At 41.6% G+C, this 27,878-nt stretch overlaps 1 protein-coding gene across 1 annotated transcript in view; it reads left to right on the top strand.

Moving 5' to 3' along the window:
* Positions 1-840: 840 nt before the first annotated feature.
* The window catches only part of EP300 (E1A binding protein p300), an 81,340-nt gene continuing 54,302 nt past the window's right edge, over positions 841-27,878 (top strand). The window contains exons 1-2 of the mRNA XM_032346158.1: positions 841-2,173; positions 20,697-21,334. Coding sequence (XP_032202049.1) covers positions 2,080-2,173; positions 20,697-21,334 — 732 coding nt within the window. The 5' untranslated portion in view covers positions 841-2,079. The remainder of the gene's footprint in view (positions 2,174-20,696; positions 21,335-27,878) is intronic.

The following is a 27,878-nucleotide window of genomic DNA, read 5'->3' as shown; positions in this document are numbered from 1 at the left end:
TGTCCTCAGATCTCAGCTGTATTCAGAAAAATAATTCGTCTCCCTTGGTGAAAGAGGTACCTGGTAGGGGCAAGCGGACACGTGGTGGGCTAGAAGCGAATTTAGGTCTGGTCCTACAGCGTCTTCCCACCACTGTGATTTTTGTTTCCTGATTATCAAAATAATATAGGCTTATTGTAAAACAAAGTGTAAAATTTGGAGAAAAGGGAAACAACTCATAATCAGTGTGAATTTTTGGATGTGAACCGTTCCCTCTGGGAGAGAGATGGAGGAGAGAGGACGCACTGGGTCTCTCACCAGAAACACTGGCCGACGACGGGGTACCCCCTGCCTGGTTGAATCCACTGGGGTTCGGAAGACTGGCCGCCCAAGGACCCGGGACGCAGGGCCATCCCCACGGCGCTCCTATTCGGCCACCTGCGCCGTGACCTGGCGCCTTCCCCAGTGCAGCTCCCGGGCTCCGTCACTCCCCGTTCCCACCGGTCCCCTACGCAGAGACCCAACCCAGGCACCTTCCCCCGCAAGTGTCCACCGACTGAAAATAGATCCCGAGTCGGCCCCCGAGCCCCCCCCCTTGCCGCCAAGTCCTCCCCTTTAAAGGGAGCCACCGGGTGACGCCGGGGGAGTTTGCGGAAGCGCCAACCGTGTTGGGGCCTTGGGCGGATCCCGTGATTGGAACTGGCCCCGCCCCCGGGTCCTCTTCCCCCATTGTGTGAGCGGCTCGGGCCCAGGCCCCGCCCCCTCGCCACCTCCCTCCGGAGGCCCAACCCCTCCCCTTTTTTTCACCCCCCCTTGGCTCATTTCCGGCCGCCGCTGCTACCGCTAGCCTGTAAGGAGGATTCGGCAGAGGGAAGAAACAACAGCCGCCATCTTGTTTGTGTGCTAGGCTGGGGGGGAGAGAGGGCGAGAGGGAGCGGGCGAGAGTGGGCAAGCGGGACGCCGGGCTGAGTGCGAACTGCGGGAGCCAGAGTGCGGAGGCGAGCCGGGCCGAAGAGAGGCGGCAGGGGCCGAGACAGTGGCAGGGGGCCCGGGGCGCACGGGCTGAGGCGACCCCAGCCCCCTCCCGTCCGCACACACCCCCACCGCGGCCCGGCAGCCGGGCCGGCGTCGACGCCTAGGGGGGACCATTACATAACCCCGCGCCCCGCGGCGCCTTCGCCCGCCGCCGAGGGCGGCCCCGAGCCGAGCCCCGGGGGGCGGGCGCTCCCGGCACCTGGCCGCCGGGGGTGGGGGCCGTAGCGGCGGCCGTATTTATTTCTGTGCCGCGGGAGAGGAGGGCGAAGGAGGAGAGCGCGGCGCGAGGAGAGGCCGCCTGCGCCGCCCGCCGGAGCGGGGCCTCCTCGGTGGGCTCGGCGTCGGCGCGGGCGGGCGGCGCTGCTCGGCCCGGCCCCCTCGGCCCTCTGGACCGGCGAGCTCCGCGCCCGGCGTCCTCGCCGCGCCTCCGCCGCCCGCCGCGCGATGTGAGGCGGCGGCGCCAGCCTGGCTCTCGGCTCGGGCGAGCTCTCTGCGGCCATTAGGGGCCGGTGCGGCGGCGGCGCGGAGCGCGGCGGCAGGAGGAGGGCTCGGAGGGTGGGGGCGCAGGTCCGGGAGGGGGCACCGGGAGGAGGTGAGTGTCTCTCGTCGCCTCCTCCTCTCCCCCCTTTTCGCCCCCGCCTCCTTGTGGCGATGAGAAGGAGGAGGACAGCGCCGAGGAGGAAGAGGCTGATGGCGGCGGCGGAGCTCCGAGAGACCTCGGCTGGGCAGGGGCCGGCCGTGGCGGGCCGGGGACTGCGCCTCTAGAGCCGCGAGTTCTCGGGAATTCGCCGCAGCGGACGCGCTCGGCGGATTTGTGTTCCTGTGCCCTCCTCCGGGCCTGGGCCCAGGCCCGGCCCCTCGCACTTGCCCCTACCTTTATCGAGTCGGCATCCCTCTCCAGCCACCGCGACCCAGCGAAGAGAAAAAGGAACTTCCCCCACCCCTTTCGGGGGCCGGCGGAGCCCCCCGAGCCCACCCCAGGGAACGGGGCGGGGAGCCCTGGCCCAAGAAGAGATTTCCCGAGGATTCTCGTTTTCCTCGCTTGTATCTCCGAAAGAATTAAAAATGGCCGAGAATGTGGTGGAACCGGGGCCGCCTTCAGCCAAGCGGCCTAAACTCTCATCTCCGGCCCTCTCGGCGTCGGCCAGCGATGGCACAGGTTAGTCCCGGGAGCCCTGGCCTTCCACATCCCCCTTAATCTTTTTTGCTCCGTGCACCCTTCTTCTTCCATATTTTCTTCCTTTTTCTTTCTTTCTTAGTTCTCTGCTTCTTCATTAATTTCAAAGGTGTTTGAATGAGCTGGTCGAAGACGTCCAGTAGCCCAACCATTTTCTTTGCTTCCTAATACATTGGTTGCAACACTATGTCATATAGATGTGTGTTCTGGAATTAGAGCTCTTGAGTGGTGCTATGGAAATAGCCTTTATTGTTGCTCCCATGCAGTTTAATTTTTGAAATGCCAGTGCATTTGTGTGTAAGGGCTTTTTTAATGCAATTTTGCTTTGAATTTTTTGTTGTTGAGAAATGAGGAATTGCGAATCCTTTCTCCTCTATTGCACTTACTGTTTTCTCTACTTTCCACTCTTCCTTTTCAAGGTTTTCTCTTTTTTGAACAGGTTTTTCCGTTGAGGATGAGAGTATTAAAAAAAATCTCGATTTTATTTGTGTGTATGTGTGACCCAAGATTTCAGGTTTGACGTTAGGTTTAACGTCAAACCTGAAATTTGGTTCGAATTATTTTACCTCCCATTCCTAGCCTCCCCCCCTTTTTTATTTGCCTTAAGAATCAATATGGAGCGCAGTTCATTTTACATCTTCCATTTCTTTGGTGTGAAACTAAAATGTCTGAAACTCTGGGGTTTTAGGTTGGGGGAGAGCAGAGGCATTTTCTTTGCTGTTTGTACTCACTTTCGGCGGGGGGGCAGTGGAGATAACCAATTGTGTGAAGTTATGTACTTGGAAATCAAAATTAGGAGTTGTAAGGGTCCCAGTCATGAACTGCAAACGTAAACTGATCGTACAAAAGTTTCAAATGTGCATTAGGTTCTGTATTTGTGTGGTTTTGCTTTTTTATGTTTTAAACATACTTGGGGATCCATAGTTGAGCTTAAAAAAGCTCAGCCATTCTTAACTTCACTCAGTTGTGGACCAACCCTTTTGTCAAGGGAAATTCAGGGAGACTTCCCTCCATCATTCCCTCCTTATAATTAGTTTGGTGCTGTCCTGATGGCCACCGACCTTCTCTTTTGCTCTCGTAGTTGTTTGAGGTGCCAGGATAATGAAGAGGGAAGAATGGCTGGCCATCTGACAGTCCACAAGATGTTCCCCCTTACTACGGAGCATCTCTTTAACTCAACGTCATCCCTCCATCTGCCAGTGAGAGTGCATAATGGAGTTAAATGTACCCTATGAGTTTGTAGAGAACTTCTAAAGTATGTTTCTAAGTAGGCTTCGTCTCTCAGGGTGAAAATGTAAGGATGTGTGGCAAATGCTTTGGATTCTTTGCTTTTATAAGAAAAATGTGTCATGAGTTTAAGATAACTGCAGATTGAAGATTTTTGCAGTTTTCTACTTCAGACTTGTAAAATTGGCCATGCAAGAACTTTGATCTATTCTTATTCCTTGAACTTTCTGTATTCTTCACAGGTTTTTTTTTTTTTCTCTTACTTGCCTTTTTTCCTCAGGACTGTTACACATATCGAGTATCCTATTTCTTTGCACTTACTAAAATGTTCCGAAGGATTTTCATATCACCTTTAGACATATTTCTGTCTGTATGTTTTTGCTACTTTAATTTTTGTGTACTGTAGTAATGAATTTTACATTTGAGTTCAGTAGTCACTTGGGATGTTGTAGAAAAAACTTTAATGTGTCACTTTGATGACCCCTGATTTGAGCAGCTTAGTCTTAGAGAAATGCAAGGCCTGAAAGGAAAGCTGTGCTCTCTTGTTCAGGTACCTCTGTTCAGGTGCACTACTGCTTTCCTATTTGATCTGTGTACTTAGCAACTTTAGCTAACTCATTTTAGTAGTGTCTCACCTGTCTAGTACACAAAAACTGCTTCGACACAAAAACTGCTTCGCTACTTGAAATATCTTTGGATAATTAAGAGAGTCCTAAATGTATCAAGTGGGTTTTTAGAGTAAAAAACTCTCGACCTTGAGATGAACTCAATTTTAGTACTAAGGGTTTATCTTAGTATTAGTTACCTTTCTCTAAATTTTGTGATGAGAATTGATCCCCCTGCCACAATTAAGATTGTACTCTAGGAATTTTTTGGTGTCAGTTTTTAATCCTAATCAGTCTGGGTTTTGGCCGGGGAGCGGGGGATGGAGGGAGAGAGTGAGTGAGGGAGTTATAAAGAAAATACTGTCTCATTATGAACTTAATTGAAGTTGGTGATTTTTTTCCCCCCCAGCCAACAGTGTGTAGTATAAGTTGGCAGGGAACTTTAAACAGACACACCTCACTTCTTAAAACTTGAAGTTTTCAAAACATTGCTACTTTTTGACTTTTGAGTTATTACCTGGGTATTTTATAAATGTGAAAGTAAGTTGTTTTTTGGTGATTGATTAAGAATTTTATCTAGAACTGGATCAAAATGATCCCAATGTGCTAGCCATCAGAAACTTTTTATTTTATTTTTGTAATGATTAGGTCTTGCTATTTTAGTAGTGTAAGCGGACCTACCACGAGTGTTGGCATGTGCCCGTTTTACAGGAAGGAAAACTGGAATCCAGTTGGTTGATATACTAATGTGTTACCAAATTAACGTTTAAATTCCAACTTCTGGATTTTTTCGGTTAGCCACTGATGGCAGAATAAAAATGACTTCTTTATGAGAAGTCAAGGATTCTTCTAAAACATTCCGGATTGATTCAAATAACTTGAATTAAGTTAAAGTTTATGTGTTGGAATGGGAAGACACATTTTTTTAGCTTTTGCATCTTTGTGTTCCTGTTTCAGTATTTGTACTTGACTCATTGAAAATTTTATTTAACTTGGTATGGTTAGATCAGAACTATTTGATAAATCAAATGACTGCGTGTCCTCCACCCAAAAAAAGATGGTGAAAGCCTTTTGTAAAAATATTCTGGTAAAATTACTGACCAGGAAAGTTAACAGGTAAGTCCTGAAAATATTTTTTTAACCTATTTCTAGTAATAATCTGAGTGATGGGCTTGATGAGGATGATACAGTTGCTTTCATTGTTCACTGGGTATGTTCTGTAATCGCTTTGTAAACACTTAATGCTATATGCACTGAACGAACAGACTCTGGAAAGGTGGCAGATATTGTGAGGATCTGGCATGTTAAATAAGGATCTTTCTGGTCTTGGTAGCAGTTTTGTAGTCCTACTGTGTACTCGTGTCAGAATCGGCTTGGATTTTATGCCTGTTTTTCATTTCAAAGGAACAGATAGGGCAGATAGTATATGTAATATTTAATATATATAATATTTCATTTTGACCACTAGATTAATGTGCATAATAGGGAAGTGGCAAGGATTTTTTTTTTTTAATGTCATTTATATTTTCTCAAAACACTACTGTGGATTAATGGTTTATTATCCTAACCAGAATATTTTTGGTGGAGGCCATTTCTTTTCAGCTCTTAAGCCTATGATACTGTGTTTTAATTTTAATTTTTAAGGCGTGCATGTTTATATTAGAGTTCTCCTGGGGTTTTTCAGTTATGGCTCCTTGGTCCAATGAGGTATTGCTGACCTCAGTGTTATGTTGCAAAACATTTTATTAAGTGCCTTGAACTCTGGCAGTTGCCTATTCTCAAGGCTTTGGAAGTTCATTTAATAGGTAGGTCTTCAAGAAGGCTATATATGATTGATAGATAAAGTGACTTTTGTTAAATTGTAAACAGCATACGTGTTACATACAGTATGGGTGCCCTTTTCCAGCAGAAATTCTTTTTTTTTTTTTTTTAAAGATTTTATTCATTTATTTGACAGAGAAATCACAAGTAGATGGAGAGGCAGGCAGAGAGAGAGAGAGGGAAGCAGGCTCCCTGCTGAGCAGAGAGCCCGATGCGGGACTCGATCCCAGGACCCTGAGATCTTGACCTGAGCGGAAGGCAGCGGCTTAACCCACTGAGCCACCCAGGTGCCCCATCCAGCAGAGACTCTTTGTCTGTCACAGATGTAAGGAATGTATTGGCATGTCCAGTGAATGTATAATGGAGAGGAAGGAAACAGTTTCTGTTTTTGGTTGCCTTTTTGCATTATTTTCTGTTTTACTTTGCTTTTCCACCTTCTCCTTAGTCTGTTCTATAAAAAGCGAGAAAAATTGAAACAAGAAGTTGAAAATTAGTGCCTGGTGGTGTTTGTAGGGACGTTAAGTGGTAAATAGGAAAGGGGAAAAAAGAGTAGGAAGAACGTTGCACAGTCAAGTGGGAGTGTAAAATACCTCTTTCTGGTGTATTTACAAAAACAGCTCAGGAGCTGTTCTGCCAATTCATAGCAGCCAACAATTAATAGAAAAGTAAGATATGCTTGTTTCGTGTGTATTTGGTGATTTTAGGGTTTCCTCTTCGAGAATTTCTGAAGTTGAATTTTTTAGTGTGGCAGACATACTAGAGAAATTAATGGGCAGGTTAAAACTTAAATTATACCAAGTGTACAAATTTTTAAAACATTGAATTTTACAGATGATTTTTTCATGTGATGGGTGTTAGTTTTCTTCTGAAATTTTGGTAGGAAATTTTTTATTGCCTAGTTCTCATAGGTTTAAGGGAATGAATTTTAAGGTGTTAAGCTTCTTCTGAACAGTTAAGATATCCTTTGTTTTAAGATATAGATCTTATTTTATAAATGCTTCAAAAAGCATTTAGGAGTAATTTAATTGAGAAAGAGAAAGAAAAACTAAAACTCCTGAAAAAAAGTGAATGCTTAAGAAAAGGGGTTTTTAGAGAGACCAGATTTCTGATCCCAGATGTGACTTTATTATGAACTGTCAACCTTGGGCCAATTACTTAACCTCTTTTTCTCAGCTTCCTCACCTGTATTACCCACCTTACAGGATTATGATGAGGAATAAAAGAAAATTCTCTTTGTCAAATGTTTAGGATGGAGTGCTTGCTGCAGTGTAGTAATATGCTCATTGTGTTGATGGTTTTTAACCTTACTGGCTAAATATATAGCAACGACAAAGCAGTGGTAAAGATTTTTTAGTGGATTTATAGATAGATTAGATAAAGAGAAAGCCAAGTTCATGAAGTTCAGAGAGTAGTAGTCTTTTTTTTTTTTTTAAAGATTTTATTTATTTATTTGTCACAGAGAGATATCACAAGTAGGCAGAGAGGCAGGCAGAGAGAGAGGGGGAGGCAGCTCCCTGCTGAGCAGAGAGCCCGATTTGGGGCTCGATCCCAGGACTCTGAGATCATGACCTGAGCCGAAGGCACAGGCTTAACCCATTGAGCCACTCAGGTGCCCCCAGAGAGTAGTAGTCTCAGAAGTAAAGCTTATGATACAGTTAGCCAATCTGCTCAAAGATTAACTTTCTGAACAGTGTAAGAATACAGTAGCTGAGACTAAAAGTAGCAGTACTCTATGTCCTGTCATACAGGGTGTTTTGTATATGTAAGTAATTAAGATGGAAATGAAGTATTAAAAGCATAGTGAGAAATCAGAAAGATTGTTCTTACTAGAAATGCTCAAGTTAGAATGGCTTTTTGCTAAAGAACTGTGTGATTAAACACTATTTTTTTCTATTTTCTGTTTGCTTATCCCTGGGTCTTAAAAGAGTTTCTTAAAAAGGAAGGGGGAGAAGAAAAGGACAGTGCAGTGCTTTTCAAATTTTTTTGACCACACCCAATAAGAACTACATTTTACATGGAGAACTAGAGCCCCTACCTCAACAAGTGGACAAACTACTTCCCTTACTACCTGTAACATACTCTGATGTTTTCTATTATTTTTTTTTAAGTTCTGTTTGTGACTCACCATATTGATTTCATGACCTGCTATTGGCTTGTGACCCACAATTTGAAATACTGGCTTAGAAGAGTTGACAACTTGGCATTCATCTGTATTGGACCAACATTTTCTGTATACTAGGCATTTCTCCTCAGTGCAGGGAATACTCTGTTAATCAAGACAGACATGGACCCTTCCTTTCTGTACGTAGCTCATAGATAAGGGGATGAGAGTGATATTTAAGACTGACCAGCATTATGTTTGTGAAGTACCATGTACAGAGAGAGACACAGGAGGGCCTATAAGCTGTAACTACTGTTCCTCTGGTGGCTGTCTTTGAAGAATTGGTGTCTGATCCTGAGATCTGAAGGATAGAATATAGGATTAGTAAGAGTGCGCCCCGGCTGGGAACAAGAGTATGGCCTGTTCAGGAAACCTATTAATTTCCTTCTGACCGGGGTGGAGGGGTGGAATAGCCAGAGATACAACCATATAGGTAAGCACAGAGCCAGTTATGCTTGGCTTACAATTCTTCTTGGAGTTTAGACTTTTCCATTTTAGCGCTTTTAAAAAAGATATCTATTTATTTATTTATTTATTTATTGCCAGAAAACACTTGGATTAACACGTGCGCAATGGGGGAGAAGCAGGCTCCCCACTGAGCAGGGAGCCCAATGCGGAGCTTGGTCCCAGGACCCCGGAAATCATGACCTGAGCCAAAGGCAGATGCTTAACCCACTGAGCCGCCCATTTTAGCTCTTTTTTCTTTTTTTTAAGATTTTATTTATTTATTCATGAGAGAGAAGCAGAGGCAGAGGGAGAAGCAAGCTCTCCCAAGTAGAAGGGAGCCCATGTGCGATTCGATCCCAGGACCCCAGGATCATGACCTGAGCCGAAGGCAAATGATTAACCATCTGAGCCACCCAGGTTCCTTGTTTTAGCTCTTTTAAATGGTTGGGACATAATTACATCTTGATGATTGACTAAAGTGAGGAATGCTTTGCAAAGGAACAGAGAAAAATATTAAATAGGGAGACCAGAGAGATGGCTGTTTTAGGATTCCAGCTGTGATGAGGGTGGCCTGAATTAGTAGATGGAAAGCTGTGAAAAGATTTGAGGAAAGTGGGTGACCAGCAGAACTTAGTGATTAATTACATGTTAGGATGTTGTGATAGAGGAATCAAGGGTAATTCCCAAGTTTCAAGTTTGGGCAGCTGGATTGGTGAGGTTGCCATTTTCTAAGATAGCAAACGTAGGAAGTGAAGTATTTGTGTCTGGATGGTGGTGGGGGGAGGGGTTGTGATGAGTTAAATTTTAAGCATTTTGAAATTATGTGATTCCCGAGTTGAGTAGTCACTGTTGTCATTTGGTGTGTCTTTCTCTTATTTCAGCCAATAAACGTTAATTACCAAACATCAATTGCTAGACACTTGGAATTGTAAAAATGAATCAAGGTTGTACTTTTTGCTCTTAAAGCATTTAGGATCTGATGGGGTTGGTACACATGTCCGCACAATTTTCCTGTGAGTCGTAGTCTGATAAGTGTTTTTAAAAAGTCGGGATAAAGGTAGAGGATAGGGATTTTTTCTGACAGTGTGAGGTTGGAGAACTGAGGGAAAACTTCAGAAAGTGTATTTGAACAGAGGTAGGAGAACTTGAAGATAACTTAAAGAAGTAGAGAAAGTTGGAAGAGTATTTGTGTTTCAGGTGGAACAAATAAAGGCGGTTCTGATGTGACTGGAACGCAGACTACGGTGTTATGTTTTCATGTGAGACAGGTGGGAAACGATTTTGGTGTCCTATTATGAAAAGACAGAAATATAGTAAGGAGTTTGACATTTCTTACCATCAGGATAAAGCTTTTACGAGCAAGAGAATGACATGGTCAGGGAAAGGGGGAAAACTAATTCTGGTGACACAGTACAGGCTCAGTAGCAAGGAGAGCACCTAATGGCAGGAAGACTTAGGGATATGTCATTTATCTTTTGAAGTGCACTTCCATTTGCCTTGGAAGTTTTTGGTAGAGTGTAGTTATTGATGTGGGTTGTTTATTTTTTTAAGGTCCGGTTTTGTTTACCAGTAGTCCTAAATGTGGAGAATACAGGAGAGAACTCAGAAACCATTCATTCTCTCCTTTTTCTTTACAGATACGCAATCTTTAGGAATTTTTTTGGTTTTGTTTTTTGGAGAGATTATATGATAGCTCTAGCACGTAGGATCCCCTATGGGCATTTCATTCCCACAGGACAAACCCCAGTCAAACAGATGAATCTTAGACTCACTTCCAAGATGTTACCAGTATTCAAAATCAAGAAATGATCAGTGGTGGTTAAATTAACATGCAGTTTAGGTTTAATATGAACATGTCATTGAGTTGATTTTTAAAGTGGGATTTTTGATAAATAATAGTGACCTCACCTTTTAGTTAATTTCATGTCAGGAAGTGTCACCATATTAATAAATTGATGAAGAGCAAGGCATGTAGTCAGTATAAAACTTCTAAAAGTGGGCGGGAGGTCACACATTTGATCACTTATAACACTTCATCTTTGTTTAAATTTTGAGACCTAACTTAAATATGTTGGGGTTAAGAGTCAACTCCAAGTCAGTCACTTGCCAGAGTATAGGTACACCTTTTGATGTCGTGGTTGCAGGACAATGTTAAGAATGCATATTTTGAAATTTGCTTGCACTTCTGCCCTTTGACTCCTTTGGATTTCAAAATTCAACACTTGCTGACATGCATAGCTGTGTGATCCTCTATAACCTAATATTGATCATCGTCTTCAATCCAGATATGTAAATAACTCACAGATTGTTTCCAGTTGTCTTGAAAATTATTAGAAGCCGTATCTTTTTATCCAGCATGGATATTTCATTTAATTTTCTTAGTTTTTGAAAAGTAGCTTTGAAGTGTTTGTGCATCTTTCCTTTTTCTTGATAGATAGGTTGTTTGTGATTAGATTAGTTCTACATCTACAGAGTATCGAAATACAATTTTTTTTTTAAAGATTTTATTTATTTACTTGACACAGAGAGGAGATCACAGGTAGACAGAGAGGCAGGCAGAGAGAGAGAGGAAGGGAAGCAGGCTCCCTGATGAGCAGAGAGCCTGATGGCGGGCTCAATCCCAGGACCCTGGGATCACCACCTTAGCCGAAGGCAGAGGCTTTAATCCATTGAGCCACCCAGGCGCCCCTCGAAATACAATTTTTAAATAAAGCGCTGAATGAAGGTTAGGAAAGCTGTTTCATTCTAATTAATCCATGAAGTATGCAAATTTGCCTCATTTTAAAGGCTGCAGTGTTTTAAAATGTCCTGCCCTTTTTTTTTTTTTTTAAGATTTTATTTATTTATTTGACAGACAGAGATCACAAGTAGCCGAAATCCAGGGAGAGAGGGGAAGGAAGCAGGCTCTCTGCTGAGCAGAGAGCCCAATGTGGGGCTCCATCCCAGATCTCTGGGATCATGACCTGAGCCGAAGGCAGAGGCTTTAACCCACTGAGCCACCCAGGTACCCCAAATGTCCTGCTTCTTAAACACCCAGACAGCTGAGTTAATGTAGAAAGTGTCCTAAACCAATTAAGAATGAGATATCTTTGTTATATTGCCAATGTCTAGCCAAACTGTTAACAGATTTATTGAAGTTATATAGATTTGACTTTCATTTACCATCCTTACTTTTTAAAATCCCACATCCCTCGCTTGGAATAGGGGCTCTGAGCATCTGATCTCTACCCACCTCATCGCTCACTCTGTTCTCCCTACTTTGAATTCTTAACAGTTGCTGAACTGGAGCTTTAGGTGGTACACATCCCATTTTCTTTCTCTCCATCCTTCACCTGTCCCACTCCTACTTATCCTCTGGCCTCACTGCTGGGTTAGAGGAAAGAAAGGTTTTGAGATCTGGAATGTTCTTTTTTTAAAGCATTTTAATGCCATAGAGAGAACTAAATGAAAGGAGAATTGGGGGCCTGGGTAGTTCAGTTGGTTAAGTGTCTGCCTTCCCCTCAGTTCATAATCCCAGGGTGCCTGCTTCTCCCTCTCCCACTCCCTCTGCTGCTGCCCCTGCTTGGGTTTTTTTCTCTCTTGCTCTGTTAGATAAACTCTTAAAAATAAGAGAGAGAGAGACACACACACTCAGTGGATAAATTCTGTCTTCTGTTAAGTGCATACTTGAGAATTGACTAGTTTTGGAATAGTATGGATATTAGTATGGGTATTTTGCTTATGTGCACAGTTTAAAAGCAGAACTGAGTTTTTATTTGACTTCAGTTTACCTGAAGCAAAAAAATAAGCCTGTTACAAACAAATAATGTTTGGGCCTTGTAAATGAGAAAAAAATGTATAACTGGGAAGAGGTGCCATTCAGTAGAATTAGATTTTGAGCCAAAATCATTTCAAGTGTCACATCCTAATTAGAAACTTAAAAAAAAAAGCGCGTATTATTTATGCTCACAGCACAGTGTGCAGTGTGGGATGGTATTGTTAAGTATTCTAATTTTGAAGGTTATGCTTCATTTATGTATTTCATAGTAGGTAGTATTTATTTAGTTTCTCATATATTGTGGAAGCATCATTTTTGGAAAGGCTAAGTGATGTGACTATTCATTTTACAGGAGATTACATGGCTAAATTGTATAGCAATATAGAAAACACCAAGGGTGACCTACAAAATCAGTATGTAATAATGAAAGGATGTTTTGACTCAACGCTGGTTTCCCACATAATTCAGTCCAATTTTGTTTTTGTTTAGGTTGTCACATTTCTAATATCTGGTCCATTGGATACACCTCATGTATTCTAAACTTTGCAAATCACATTTAAATCTGTCCTGTTAGTCACATTTGTATCACTGTATTTGGATTGAATGTACACTCAGGTGAAGAAACATTTTACACAAAGTTATTTTGTACTTGAGCATCATTAAAGGTATTTGGGAACTTTTCAACCAACTATTTGGTAGAAACTGTCCATTAGTGATGTTGATTGGTTGATAATTTCTTAAAAGTAAGCAGGAAATATCTTATTGGACATAATGTGAGTTTATTCAGCAGTTGTCTGTGATACTGTTTTGTGATAATTTGCTGTAGGATAGTCTAAAAGGTAATAGAATAAATTTCTAACCATATTTAGATTTATAAATTTCTAGCCATAGAGAAGGGAGGCAATTAAGCAAATATTTAGGAGCTTGCTTTAATATCTAGAAAAGATACTTGCTGTCTTTTCCTTTCTTACCTCCTACCCCTCAGTCCGCTGCAGTCTGGCATTTGCTGTTCACAACTCCAGTGAACCACTCTTACATGGATTAGTAAATATTTCCTAGTATCTACATTTAGTCAATTCTCTCTGGAGCATGGGACATCACTAACATTTCTTTCTTGGAACCTGGTTTCCAGGACAGTATTCCTGGTGGATGGGCTGGGGAATATTGGGTTTTAACATCCTTTGATGGTTTAAGATTATTGTCCCTTAAACACTTGTATATCTCATGGTCCCCCTAATGTCCAGTGGTGACTTTTTTCTTACATCATCGTGTATTCCTCTAGATATCCCATCTGGATAGCAGAACCACTATATACTCTTAAGTCATGCAGCCCAGAAACTTAGGAGTCATCCTTGTCTTTTTTCTTAACCCGCCACCTGTAGTCAGAAAGAGTTCTTTTGATTGACATTTTGGTGCCTGCCTGTGCTCATCTAATACATCTGTTCCAGGATCAACTGCTAGTTTTTGTCACTTCTCCAGCAGCAGTCCCCTAACCAGTCTCTGACTCCAACACGTCCGTCCAGTTCATTCTTTATCTTGTTTGCCTGAGTGGGCTCTAAGAAATACAGATTTGTTCATATCCTATTATTGCTTAACGTTCTTCAGTAGACCAATTTTCTCTTTATAATAAAAATTCCAAACTCTTAGCTTAGGGGATCTTCTAGGTTTCTCATGTTTGTTGAACATCTGAATTTTATTCAGCAAATGTGAACTAATTACTATGAAGGGCAAGTTGAGATAGGGGTCTGAGAAGATGATTTATTTGAACCTTCATTGTTTCCCCTTTCTTTGAAGGAAGAGGAAGAATTTGAAAAGCTAAGTAACAAGCATGAAATTGAGGCTGGTCAATACTAAAACTCACCATCCTGTAGGATTTCCTAAATGTGACATTAAAAATTTTTTAATTATTTTTTTCCCTTGCATCTTCATACATTTTGCTTTTAGTTTGGGACTGCTTTTCTACTAGTTTTAGACCAAGGGTTTCATTTGTTGTCTAGGACAAAATTGTAGCTAAGGACTCACACTGGAAGTTATCCTGGCCCATCCCTCTGGACAGAAGGTTCTGAAATTTCTCATCAGGCGTTCAGATTCTCTGTCACTTAGCCAGGGACGTCAGAATCTTCTGTGTAGTTTACCTTTTTCAGTAAACACTGTTCCTGTCCCTAAAAACAGAACAACAATAATAAAACTCCATGAAGGAAGTAGAGAAAGTTTAACTGTATCTTGATGGAAGGGTGAGTTGAGCTCACAGTTTCTAAATGAGGTCAGCTTATAGATTTGGGTTTAGACTCCCTGTGCAGTGCCAAGGTATAGATAACAGTGATAGCTGATGGCATTTAGGAATCATAAATGTCCAGAGCTTTGAGGCACAAAGTAGCTTAGGGGTAATAATGTGAGTGTTAAGGATATTAGATGAAATAATAGGGTCTGTTTGATCAAAGAATATATGACTTTTTTATGTAGTCTTCCAAGTTAGTATAGCTGTTGAAATGTTTTAAGTAGGGGCGCCTGGGTGGCTTAGTGGGTTAAGCCTCTGCCTTCGGCTCAGGTCATGATCTCAGGGTCCTGGCATGGAGTCCTGCATTGGGCTCTCCAGTCAGTGGGGAGCCTGCTTCCCTTCCTCTTTCTCTGCCTTCCTCTCTGCCTATTTGTAATCTCTGTCTGTCAAATAAATAGATAAAATCTTTAAAAAAAATGTTTTAAGAAGAGGTAAGAGAACTCTTATAAAGTTTAAATACCAATCAAATATAAATACAGTATGCAATTTTAGAATTGCTGTAAAACATTATTTAATTCTGTGAGCATATGGTAGATCGTGTGAGAAATGTAAATATTTATTAAATGCAACCCTTGGGATGCCTGGGTAGTTCAGTCAGTTAAACGTCCAACTCTTGATTTCTGCTCAGGTCATGATCTTGGGGTTGTGGGGTTGAGTCCCACATCCTGCTTCCCTGCTCAGCAGAGAGTCTGCTTGAGAATCTTTGTCTGTGCCCCTCCCCTGTGCACATATGCGAGCTGCCTCTCAAATCTTTTAAAAAAATAAATGCGGGGCGCCTGGGTGGCTCAGTGGGTTAAGCCGCTGCCTTCGGCTCAGGTCATGGTCTCAGGGTCCTGGGATCGAGTCCCGCGTCGGGCTCTCTGCTCAGCAGGGAGCCTCCTTCCCTCTCTCTCTCTCTCTCTCTCTCTCTCTCTCTGCCAGCCTCTCTGCCTACCTGTGATCTCTCTCTCTCTCTCTGCCAGCCTCTCTGCCTACCTGTGATCTCGCTCGCTCTCTCTCTCTCTGTCAAATAAATAAATAAATAATTAAAAAATGCAACCCTTATCCTTCAGATACTCATAATTTGGTAATGGAGTAAGATGCATACAAACATTTAGCCATAACAAAAGGTAGAAGGGAGTGCCTAGTTGACATTGAGAGCCATCTTGGGAAACAGGAATATTGGGATCAATCTTTGAGTTGGAACCTGAGTGGATCTCTTATAGTAGTAACTGCATTTTAGGTCTATTGAAAATACTGGATTGCCATTAACAAAAAAACCAAAACTTTTATTTTCAGGGTCTATCCATGTAAACCCTCCTGTCTGGCTTCCTGATGGAGCTAAACTTTTTAATGTGATGGGAAATGTTTTGCATAAACATGAAGGAGCAATCAGATGGAGCATATTTGTGGCTATAATGCAGGTTAAATTAAAATCCTCAAGATTCTAGGGTCTCCAGGGGGACTTCCATATTCCTAAAGTTGACTTCTCAGTGAATTCTGTGTGTGTGGCTCTTATCTACTACAGATACTATTGAGAAGGGTTAGTGGGAATAATACAATTCTTGAAGTGCCCGGAACAGTCCCTTGTTGAAAGTGCCTGATAAAAGTTTGTTCTCCTTCTTACAAGATTGTTTGTCTCCTAATCGGGTAATGAGTCCATTGACTAATAATAGATAAAACATTTTTATGGTGCTTAATATGTGTCAGGCACTATTCTACAAATTAACTTATGAAGTAGGTACTTTGTTATATAGAGGTGGAAACTAGGCTCTTCTGTGTGTTCTTCAGAATCCTCTTGTCAGGTTCCCTGAAAAACTGTTAAGATTTTGATTGGCATTGCACTGAATGTGTAATTTTTCTTGTATTATTCCTTTGGCTGGATTGTCCAATACAACATTGAATTAGAAGTGTTTGTCATGGTTATCTTTGTCTTGTTCTGATGCTAGAGACTTTGATGTTGGTCCGTTAATGCATTATTTGTTGTCAGTTTCTGGGTTTTGGAAGGAACCTTTTTTTTTTTTTTTTAATCACTTTAAGGAAGTTCACATCACTTTCTTGATTGCTGTAGTTTTTTGTTGGGTGTGACTGGATATTGAAATTTTTTTAAAGATTTATTTATTTATTTATTTGACACACACAGAGAGAGATCACAAGTAGACAGAGAGGCAGGCAGAGAGAGAGAGAGAAAGAGAGAAGCAGGCTCCCTGCTGAGCAGAGAGCCGGACAGGCGACTCCATCCCAGGACCCTGAGATCATGACCTGAGCCGAAGGCAGCGGCTTAACCATGAGCCACCCAGGTGCCCCTGGGTATTGAATTTTATACAGTGTTTTTCTTTCAGCTATTGAGATGAACCTTACATTTCCATTCTCCTTTGTTAATACAGTGGATGGCGTTTATAGATATTCTAGGCTTCTAATGCAGATCCCTCCACCCTGGATTCCTGACATTATCCCAACTTGATCATTACAGTGCATTTTAAGACACTGATGAATTTGACTTGCAGGGTTTTGTTTTGTTTTGGGGTTTTTGTTTTGAGTTTTTGCTTCTTACGTTCATGATTTTCTTTTCTTGTACTGGCCATGTGATTTTTAGAGTATTCTGTTTTCTAGAAGTGTGTATGAGGTTGAACTTTTACTTGGAAAGTTCAGTGAGGGGGGGTGCCTGGGTGGCTCAGTTGGGCAACTGTCTTCCACTCATCAGGTCATGATCCTGGAGTCGCGGGATCAAGTCCCACCTTGGGCTCCCAGCTCCATGGGGAGTCTGCTTCTCCCTCAGACCTTCTCTCCTCTCATCCCCTCTCTCTCTCACACTGTCTTTCCCTCTCTCAAAAAAAAAAAAAAAAAAAAAAATCTTCAAAAAAAAAGTTCAGTGGGAAATGCCATTTAGATATGGTGTTTTCCTCATGGGAAGATAAACCAATGATTAAGACAGAGACTCACTCTTTCTCTCTTTCTTTCTTTCAAGATTAATTCATTTGAGAGAGAGAGGGAGAGTGCAGAGGAACAAGGGGAGGGGCATCGGGACAGGGAGGATCCCTAATTGTATTTTAGGATTATTCAGACTTTCTGTGTCTCCTTTTTTAAAACTTATTTAAATGGGAAATTTCAACTTAATAGAATAGTTAAAAGGAATTCCCATGTGCCTGTTACTTCAAGTTATTTTTGCATACACATACATGCTCCGCTACTTTCCTTTTTTGCTGGAGTGTTTCTAGCAAATCCCAGACCAGTCGTTTCACCAGAAATACTTCTTATGTATCTCTTAGTTTAAAGGATTTGTTTTAACATAGTAACTATGCTATTACCACACCCACCAAAATCAATAATTTAATATTACCCACCACTCAGTCATATTTAATTTTACTGATCTTTAAAATTTATTTATTTATTTATTTATTTGAGAGAGAGAGAGGCGCCTGGGGAGGGGCAGAAGGAGAGGAGAATCTCAAACGGACTTCCTGCTGAGCGCAGAGCCCAACTCGGGGCTCAGTCCGGTGACCCTGAGATCATGACCAGAGCCAAAACCAAGAGTCGATGTCATCTGACTGAGCCATCCAGGTGCCCCTTCCTGATTCTCTTCTTAAAAATGGGTTTTCTTATAGTTGGTTTGCAGGTTCCAAACAAGGTATATCTAGTTGTTGGATCTCTCTAATAACAACTCCCATTCCCTTATATTTGTCTTTTTATGTCATTGATTTTTTTTTTGCAGAAACTGGGATGTTTACCCTACAGAATTTCTGTTTGATTAAGGTTTCATTAATATTTTCTCAGGAACGTATCCATTTTTGTCTCTAATTTTTTTGTGTGAGGCTGATTAGCTGTATTGCTTTCTGTTTTTTTCTTTCTTCCTTAACCTTCCAGAAACTCCGCACCCGGAGCAGAGAGCCAGCCGGATGCGGGGCTCAATCCCAGGACCCTGGGATCATGACCTGAGCCGAAGGCAGAGGCTTTAACCCACTGAGCCACCCAGGCGCCCCATGTTTTTCTCTTCTTTTGATAGTTACTTTTATCTTTGATTATCTTGCTACTATTTTTTTCTAATATAACTTGGCTACTTAACTCAATTTTTATCTTTACTTTTTACTTAAGTTTTGAAATGTATTGTTACTTTCCTTTTGTGATTTCCTCTTGTCACTTACGTATATGTATGCTTTTCAGATTTCTAAATGACGGGGCGCCTGGGTGGCTTAGTGGGTTAAAGCCTCTGCTCAGGTCATGATCTCAGGGTCCTGGGATCGAGTCCCACATTTGGCCTCTCTGCTCAGCAGGGAGCCTGCTTCCCTCTCTCTCTCTCTCTCTCTCTGCCTGCCTCTCTGCCTACTTGTGATCTCTGTTTGTCAAATGAATAAATAAAAAATCTTAAAAAAATAAAATTTCTAAATGAGCAGAGTTTTTTTTTACTTAAATGCTCAACGCAAACTATGCAAATGATGGGATATATCCTTGTATACCGTAGGGGAAAAGTAGAATGCAAAATTGTTCATAAAATATGTATAATTTTAGTTTAGTGAATTATGTAAGTGGAAACAGTGAAGGAAATATATCCACATATTAAGCAGTTGTTTTTTCAGTAGTGATTCAGAAAAAAAAATTTTTTTCTTTTAAGATTTTACTTATTTATTTGTCAGAGAGAGCACAAAACAGGAGGAGTGGCAGGCTGAGGGGGAAGCAGTCTCCCCACTGAGTAAGGGAGCCTGTTGTGGGACTCTATCCCAGGATCCTGTGCCGAAGGGAAATTTTACTCGAGACTTTATTTGTATTCCAAAATGCCTAAGATACATTTTGTAGGAGCACAAAATGATTTTTCAAAAGGAAAGAATACTGTAAAAATCTGGACTCTGAATCATGCCCAGAGATCCTGGGATGTAATACAGAGCAAATTGTGTGTGTGTGTATTAGAACTCCCATTCTCTCTTTTTTTTTTTAATAGATTTTATTTTTTTATATGACAGAATGAGAGAGCACAAGCAGGGGGAGTGGCAGAGGAAGAGAGAGAAGAAGGCTCCCCACTGAGCAGGGAGCCCATGTGGGGCTCCATCCCTTAGAGCATGACCTGAACTGAAGGTGGATGCTTAACCAACTGATCCACCTAGGTTTCCCAATTCAGAGCAATTACAGTATGAACAGATGCTTAAGTGTGTTGGACATTAGGGAGTTGGTGTGTGAGTGGTGAAACTTGTCCTTCCCAAATACAGAGTCTGGATGCAGGGGTAGGGTGAGGGGGGGGTGGTGGTAGGAAGAGGTAGCATGGAGGAGGGGAGAGAGACAGACACACAGATAATTTCAGTGCCATGATAGAATGCTCTTAAGAACAGAAAGGGCACATAGAGGAAGAGTTGGGCTTCGGAAACAAGATTAAATTGGACCCAAGTAGATCATTACTAAGTGGTATTTTGTCTTCAAGGGATGGACTATCTTTTAATAGTATAATCAGTTGATTCAAGTGTATCTAATTATTAAATACCCAATAGTGCCAAGATTTGAGAAACCCTGAGTTAATCCATAACTTGCATTCTCTTTTTGGGGGGATTGGGGTGATTTGTATGTTGTTGAAGGAACTAGGTAGGCATGGTTTTATATCCTATTCCAGTGAGATTTTGGTTAAGGAAAGCTATCTGTAGGCTGAGGTCAGGTGAAAGTGAATTCACTCAGATCAGGCACTTTGATGGCAGCCACTTTGATAGGCACTTAGTAAGGAATGGTAGATAGCCCCTGTCATGGAGTTCACGGTTAAAGTTCTTGGAATGATAAATCTTTCTGTCAGTTGTCTTCACTTGATCTTAGCCAAAAGGCTGAGAAACCATCAGTTGTCTTTATTATTATAATATTTTAAGTCTTGTATTTCATTCTGAACTTAGTTTGTGTATAGATAAGTTATTTTAACCTCTTTAAGGAATTCTGGAATATTGAATGGTTGTGTATCTTTTTTTTCATGAACAGCAGTACGAACTGGGCAGCTCATGTAATGGGGTTGTGCTAACATTTAATCCTTTTTCCTTTGGTCCTACTTTAGGTACAGTTCATAGGTGTTTAAACTTGTTGGCATAGCCAAATATTTTCTAGTTTTTAAATACATATGTAAAAATTTTTAGCATAATATGAAAGACTATAATACATGTGGTATCCCATGGATTGAAGTTTGGAAATATTTAATGCTTATCAAGAACTAAACAGAGAAATTTGTGATTTTGATGGTCAGACTAACTATCTTTTCTCTTTGCTTTTAGATTTTGGCTCTCTATTTGACTTGGAGCATGACTTACCAGATGAATTAATCAACTCTACAGAATTGGGACTGACCAATGGTGGTGATATTAATCAGCTTCAGACAAGTCTTGGCATAGTACAAGATGCAGCCTCTAAACATAAACAGCTGTCAGAATTGCTACGGTCTGGTAGTTCCCCTAACCTCAATATGGGGGTTGGTGGCCCAGGCCAAGGCATGGCCAGCCAGCCCCAACAGAACAGTCCTGGATTAGGTTTGATAAATAGCATGGTTAAAAGCCCAATGGCACAGGCAGGCTTGACTTCTCCCAACATGGGGATGGGCACTAGTGGACCAAATCAGGGTCCTACGCCATCTGCAGCAGGTATGATGAACAGTCCAGTAAATCAGCCTGCCCTGGGAATGAACACAGGGATGAATGCTGGCATGAATCCTGGAATGTTGAATGCAGGCAATGGACAGGGGATGATGCCTAATCAAGTCATGAACGGTTCAATTGGAGCAGGCCGGGGGCGACCTAATATGCAGTACCCAAACCCAGGCATGGGAAATGCTGGCAATTTAATGCCCGAGCCATTGCAGCAAGGATCTCCTCAGATGGGAGGACAGACGGCATTGAGAGGCCCTCAGCCCATTAAGGTAAGTGTAGTTTGGGTTTGTATGCATGGTCAGGATGTTTTTGATTGTTCCCATGATGGAGGGAGGGCTTGAGGTCAGTTTCTCATCTATTCTTTACCGTTCCTGCTTAATCTTCTTCCATGGTGTACCATTTCTCACATATATGCCAAGGATCTGTGTTGGCACAAATTTTATGAAGCTCTTAGATTAATTTTAAGTAAAACCATTTTTTCACAGTTCAGTGATAGTGTATACCTTCAGTTTGTTCCAGCTGATTGCTAGCTAATTCCTGTTTTCTCGGTATTAGAAGTATTGGAATATTTTCACAAATCCTAGAGAATTTTTAATTCCTTTCTAAGCCCACTTTACCCTTCATAGCATACTTGTAAAAATATAGTTTTGAGCTAGCTGGCTCTATACAATCTTCAGAGAGAGATCACGTATTTCCACTACTTGGAATATCCCTGATTTTAAAGAGGTATTTATTCTAAAAGATTTATTAAATGTTATTTTTTCTCGTTAGTTGATGGACATTAAGATGCATTCATTTACTCAGAAACCTCAACTGACATTCCAAGTGTTTAGTTAACATAATTTTGGTCATTGTTGGAAAGGCTTTTCTTTTTCAAAAAGCCTACTCTTTTAGCTTTATTAACTAACACACACCAAACACATTTTTCAGAACTTTTAAAGTGTGTTCTTGATGTATAAAATTAAGATGTTATAACTCTGTATTTGATGTGTATTCCTTCATATTTTTCCTACATACCTATTTCTTTATTTTTTGAAGTGGTATCCCTATAATTGCCAGCACCTGTCATATAGTTAGTAAATATTTGTTGAATGAAAAAGATGACTTTGCTTGGAAGGTGATATTGAAGATGGTTAAGATTTTCACAAGCAGTTAAGAGCAAGCTCTCTGTAAGCTCAATTACTGAGTAGGCATTGGGACTTTGTGTTCCTGAGAATCATGATGATGAGAGAGTTCAGGGGTGAAATTAAAGACAGTGGGAGGAGATGCGCCTGGGTGGCTCAGTCAGTTAAGCATCTGATTCTTGATCTCAGCAGCTGAGGTTTTGATCTTAAGGTCGTGAGTTCAGGTGCCGTGTTGGGCTCTACACTGGGCATGGAGCCTACTTTCAAAAAAGGAGATGAGGGACGCCTGGGTGGCTCAGTTGGTTGGTCGACTGCCTTTGGCTCAGGTCATGATCCCGGAGTCCCGGGATTGAGTCCCGCATCGGGCTCCCAGCTCCACGGGGAGTCTGCTTCTCCCTCTGACCTTCTCTCTCATGCTCTCTCTCATGCTCTCTCTCTCTCTCTCTCAAATAAATACATAAAATCTTTAAAAAAAAAAAAAAAAAGAAGAAGAATAAAGAAAAGAAATGTTTCCCCTTTAAAAAAAAAAAAGGAGATGAATAGGGAGTGGGGAGACTGAGGTCATATTCATAAATGAAAGCCCTTAATTTTTAAATTTAACTAATTAATTTATTTGCTACATAGTAAAGAATATTGACCTCTTAGGGAAAGATTCTGTTATCTTTCCTACCTCCTCTGTAGATTTTCCCTTTTTGGCACTTTAATGTTGCTGTGTTGATATGGTTCAGTTTGAATATTTGGAGTGGAAACCAGAATCAAGAAGGTAAAATATTTAGGGGTGCCTGGGTGGCTCAGTGGGTTAAGCCTCTGCCTTTGGCTCAGGTCATGATCCCAGGGTCCTGGGATCGAGCCCCCCCTCTCTCTCTGTCTGCCTCTACTTGTGATCTGTCTGTCAAATAAATAAAATCTTTAAAAAAAAAAAAAAAAAAGGTAAAATATTTATTAGGTACCTCTTCTGGGTTCTAGAACATAGCCGGAAAGAGTCCCTGCCCTCCTGTTGTTTACGCTCCAGCGGGGAGTGGTGGGGTGACAGATGAAACCTTCCCTGACTGATCAGATACTTACTGAGCCTAGCTTTGGTGTTGAATGAAGATAGAGCTGTGAATAAACTTACTTCATAGACCTTACTTTCTAGTGTGTACGTAAGCTACAGGCTTACATATTCCAGGTATAGGGTGGGAAGAGAAATTTGAAAGGAAAGGCTCAGGGGCACCTGGCTGACTTAGTTGAGCATGTGACGCTTGATCTCTGGTTGAGCCCCACCCACATTGTGTGTAGAGATTACTTAAAATCTTAAAAAAAAAAAAAAGACTCAATCATAGTGGGGTACTATGTATTTATAATCTGAAACACAAATTTCAGGGCGCTTGGATGGCTCAGTCGTGAAGCGTCTGCCTTCTGCTGTGGTCATGACCTGGGTTGGAGCCCTACGCCGGCCTGCCCACTCAGCAGGAAGCCCGCCTCTCCCATTCCCCCTGCATGTGGTCCCTCTCTTGCTGTATCTTTCTCTGTCAAATAAATAAGATCTTTTTTAATTTTTTTTATTTTATTATTATTATTTTTAAATATTTTATTTATTCATTTGACACAGAGCGATCACAAGTAGGCAGAGAGGCAGGCAGAGAGAGAGAGAGGAGGAAGCAGGCTCCCCGCAGAGCAGAGAACCCGATGCGGGACTCGATCCCAGGACCCTGAGATCATGACCTGAGCCGAAGGCAGCGGCTTAACCCACTGAGCCACCCAGGCGCCCAATAAGATCTTTTTTTAAAAAACAAAACACAAATTTCTCGTATCAGCATTGTTTCAGGGACTGGATATATAGCAGTGTATAAAACAGACAAAAACAACCTTTGTAGTGCTTCTTTTCATGGGATGGAGGAATTCAAATATAAAAATATTATTACTAAAATATTTTGTGGTTTTAAATGAGTCCTGTCTATATTTTTAAAGTTGATACTCGTAAAGTACTTAAAGCGCTTCCTAACATATAAGAACTCTAAAAGCTTATTTAGTAAATGAGTTTTGGGGAATAATGTAGGTTTAGGATGAGATACCCAATTAATATACAACCAAGTACTTTTATAAAACAAGTTTTCTCTTTATAGAAGGGGGAAAAAAACTATTTTTTTTTTTTACTGGAGATTAAAATAAAGTTGAGTCAAGGTGTTAAAATTATTGGATAGCAATTCCCTTTCTGTGGGCCCAGGTCCTAAAATTACCTCAAAGAGCTGATTATATTCATTACTTTTCTTCCAAAATTCCTAAGAGTTCTAATGATATTTAAGAATCCGGAATTAAGGAAAATTTCAGTGAGACTTGAAGATTTGAACCCTCTTGGCAAATGACAGTGACTTTTGTGCACAGTTCTTTTTATGGAGGAATCTGTGGTTCAGAGTGTGCTCGTGGGTTGTGACATTACTACTTAAACAGCGTTCTTCCAAAGCCTAACAGTGGTTTATGGGGAAAAACTTGGGTCATATCCCCCTTTAAGCTAGTGTTTGATTTTAGAGTTAGCATAAGATGAAGACAGGGTTTTATGTCTTAAAGTTATTTTTGACTGATTAGTTCTGGAAGTGCCATGAACGGCAGAAGAGTGCCGATTTTGAGTCATGCTACCTGGGTTAGTTTCTGGGCTGTTAGCACAGTCGTTGTCCTCTTCAGCTGCATATTGCCAAGCTTCTTGGTGAAACTCTATCACTCTCCAGTAACGTCACAAGACATAATCTACCTCTTTAAAAATGCTGGTGACAAAAGAAATAAACATTTTTGAAAATCCTTTCCCTAATAGCTGCCTTTTTATGTATGAAGAAAGAGGTGAAATTAATCATCATAGTTAATGATGTGGACGGTGGAGTTTTACTGCCCAGGTTAACAATGAACTCAGTTATTCACATGTAGCTATAGTAACTTGGGCAACTTGCTTGCTCTACCTCAGATTTCCCATCTGTAGGATGGAAGTAGTAAGAGTGGGTAACCTACCTGGTGGAATTATTGGGGAACTAAATAATTAATAGAAGTAAGCTTTTTGTGAGTGGTATATTTTAAGGACTTACCTGTAGAGTAGTAATAGTAGTAGGAACATGTGCTTAGTATTATTGTAGTTCCATTTTTGTGAAGTTGTTCAAACATTTTTATGGGGAGAGGGAGAAATCGAATCTAGATCACGTAAGTTAAGCTGTAATCTTCTAGAGGCATAGCTCTTGGCTATAACAGGAGATGAAACAATATACCACTTGAACAGCTGTTGGCTGGAGGATATGGGGATGCCCACTAGTAGAGACTTCAGTGGATTAATATTCTATAAATTTGGTGGAAGATTAACTTTCTTTGGAACTAAGGACTTTTTTTTTTTAATGATTTTATTTATTTATTTGAGAGAGAGAGAGAGCAAGCACGAGAGGAGAGAGATCAGCGGGAGAAGCAGACTCCTTGCTGAGCAGGGAGTCTGATGAGGGACTTGATCCCAGGACTCCAAGATCATGACCTGAGCCGAAGGCAGTCGCTTAACCAACTGAGCCACCCAGGCGCCCCGGAACTAAGGACTTTTTATTCAGGCAGTGTTCATTAATATTCTGGATGCCCCCCTCTTAGAAAATACAAAAAAAAAATCTAGGGGTTCCTGGGTGGCTCAGTCAGTTAAGCATCTGCCGTTGGCTCAGGTCGTGATCTTGGGGTCCTGGGATCAAGTCCCACACTGGGGCTCCCTGCTCAGGGGGGTGTCTGCTTTTCCCTCTCCTTCTGTCCCTCCTCCTGCTTGTGTGCATGCTTTTTCTCCCTCTCTCTCTTAAATAAAATCTTAAAAAAAAAGAGAAGAGTATCTGTTCTGTTAAAGAGCTTGTTATGATGTTTTTAACTTTTTTTTTTTTTAAGATTTTATTTTATTTGATAAAGTGAGATCACAAGTAGGCAGAGAGGCAGAAGCAGGCTCCCTGCTAAGCAAAGAGCCCAATGTGGGGCTCAATCCCAGGACCCTGGGATCATGAGATCATGACCTGAGCTGGAGGCAGAGGCTAAACCCACTGAACCACGCAAGCAACCCATGTTATGGGGCTTGTTATGATTAAAAAGAGACAAGATCCAGAATTTTATTAAATAACAGCAGACAGTATAGTTGTATCTAAATTAGCATTAGCTCCAACAGTTAAGGAGCTGCTGAATTAATATGCTAGGGTCATTAATTCTAACAGCAGCCCTATGGTTTTATGTTACACAGGTGAGGGACCAGTCAGGAAATGGGTATTACAGAGAATTTTTGTTTGTTTTTGTTTTTTTTTTTTAAAGATTTTATTTATTTATTTGACAGAGATCACAAGTAGGCAGAGAGAGAGGAAGGGAAGCAGGCTCCCTGCTGAGCAGAGAGCCCAATGTGGGACTCGATCCCAGATACCCTGAGATCATGACCTGAGCCAAAGTCAGCGGCTTAGCACACTGAGCCAACCAGGCGCCCCAACTTTTGTCTTTTTGAATTAAAAGTGCCTGTTGTTGATCACTGTATAATGTCATTCTGTTGTTATGATCCATGTATTAATAAAACTTACACAGGTAAAAACATAGAGTTGCCTTTATGTTTCTTGCAGCAGCAGTCACCTCCTCACTTACTTGTAACCTTATATAGGGGTGATCATTGCTAGATCTGCTAGATCCTGTAAGAGCAGGAACCCTGCCTGTATTCTATAATTCAGTTTTCATGATTGCTGGGCCATTCACAGACACAGCCTTGGAACATCCTTTTGTTTTGTTTTTAAGATTTTATTTATTTATTTATTTATTTATTTATTTATTTATTTGAGGGAGTGAGAGGAGGTGGTGAGGGGGAGGGAGGAATCCCAAGAGGACTCCACACTGAGCACAGAGCCAGATGTGGGGCTCAGTCCCATGAGTTGCAAGATCGTGAGCCAAAACCAAGAGTCACACTCTTTAATCAACCTGAGCCAACCAGGCACCCTATCTTTTTTTTTATATAAGATTTTTTTTTTAAAAGATTTTATTTATTTATTTGACAGACAGTTCATAAGTCGGCAGAGAGGCAGGCAAGAGAGAGAGGGGGAAGCAGGCTCCCCACCAAGCAGAGAGCCCAATGCGGGCCTCGATCCCAGGACCCTGAGATCACAACCCGAGCTGAAGGCAGAGCTTTAACCCACTGAGCCACCCAGGTGCCCCTCTTTTTTCTTTTTAAAAAGATTTTTAAAATTTATTTTAGACAGTACAAGCCAGGGGAAGGGGCAGAGGAGGAAGGAGAAGCAGACTCCCCCGCTGATCAGGGAGGGCGAAGCTGGACTCCATCCCAGGACCCCAGGATCATGAGCTCAGCCAAAGGTTATGCTTAACTGACTGAGCCACCAGTCGCTGCCAGTCACCTCATCTTAAGAGCATTTTTATGTATTACTTTTTACTTCTTATTTTGTAGTCCTGGATCTGGGGGATGGCAGATCCTAACCTTCCTTTCCTCTGTCTCTGGTTACCTCACATGCTGTGAAGAATTGTGTTATTTGGCATCTGTATAGATTGGTTTCCAAATTTTGTATGAATTGTGACTGATGAAATTGATATTTAAAAAAAGTCTGGGGGTGCCTGGGTGGCTCAGTGGGTTAAAGCCTCTGCCTTCGGCTCAGGTCATGATCCCAGGGTCCTGGGATTCAGCCCCAGGTCGGGCTCTCTGATGAGTGGGGAGCCTGCTTCTCTGTGATCT

This window comes from Mustela erminea, chromosome 6 (genome assembly GCF_009829155.1).
Source record: "Mustela erminea isolate mMusErm1 chromosome 6, mMusErm1.Pri, whole genome shotgun sequence".
NCBI lineage: Eukaryota > Metazoa > Chordata > Mammalia > Carnivora > Mustelidae > Mustela > Mustela erminea.
Note: the sequence above shows the minus strand (reverse complement) of the source record. Positions and strands in the feature narration are given on the sequence as shown.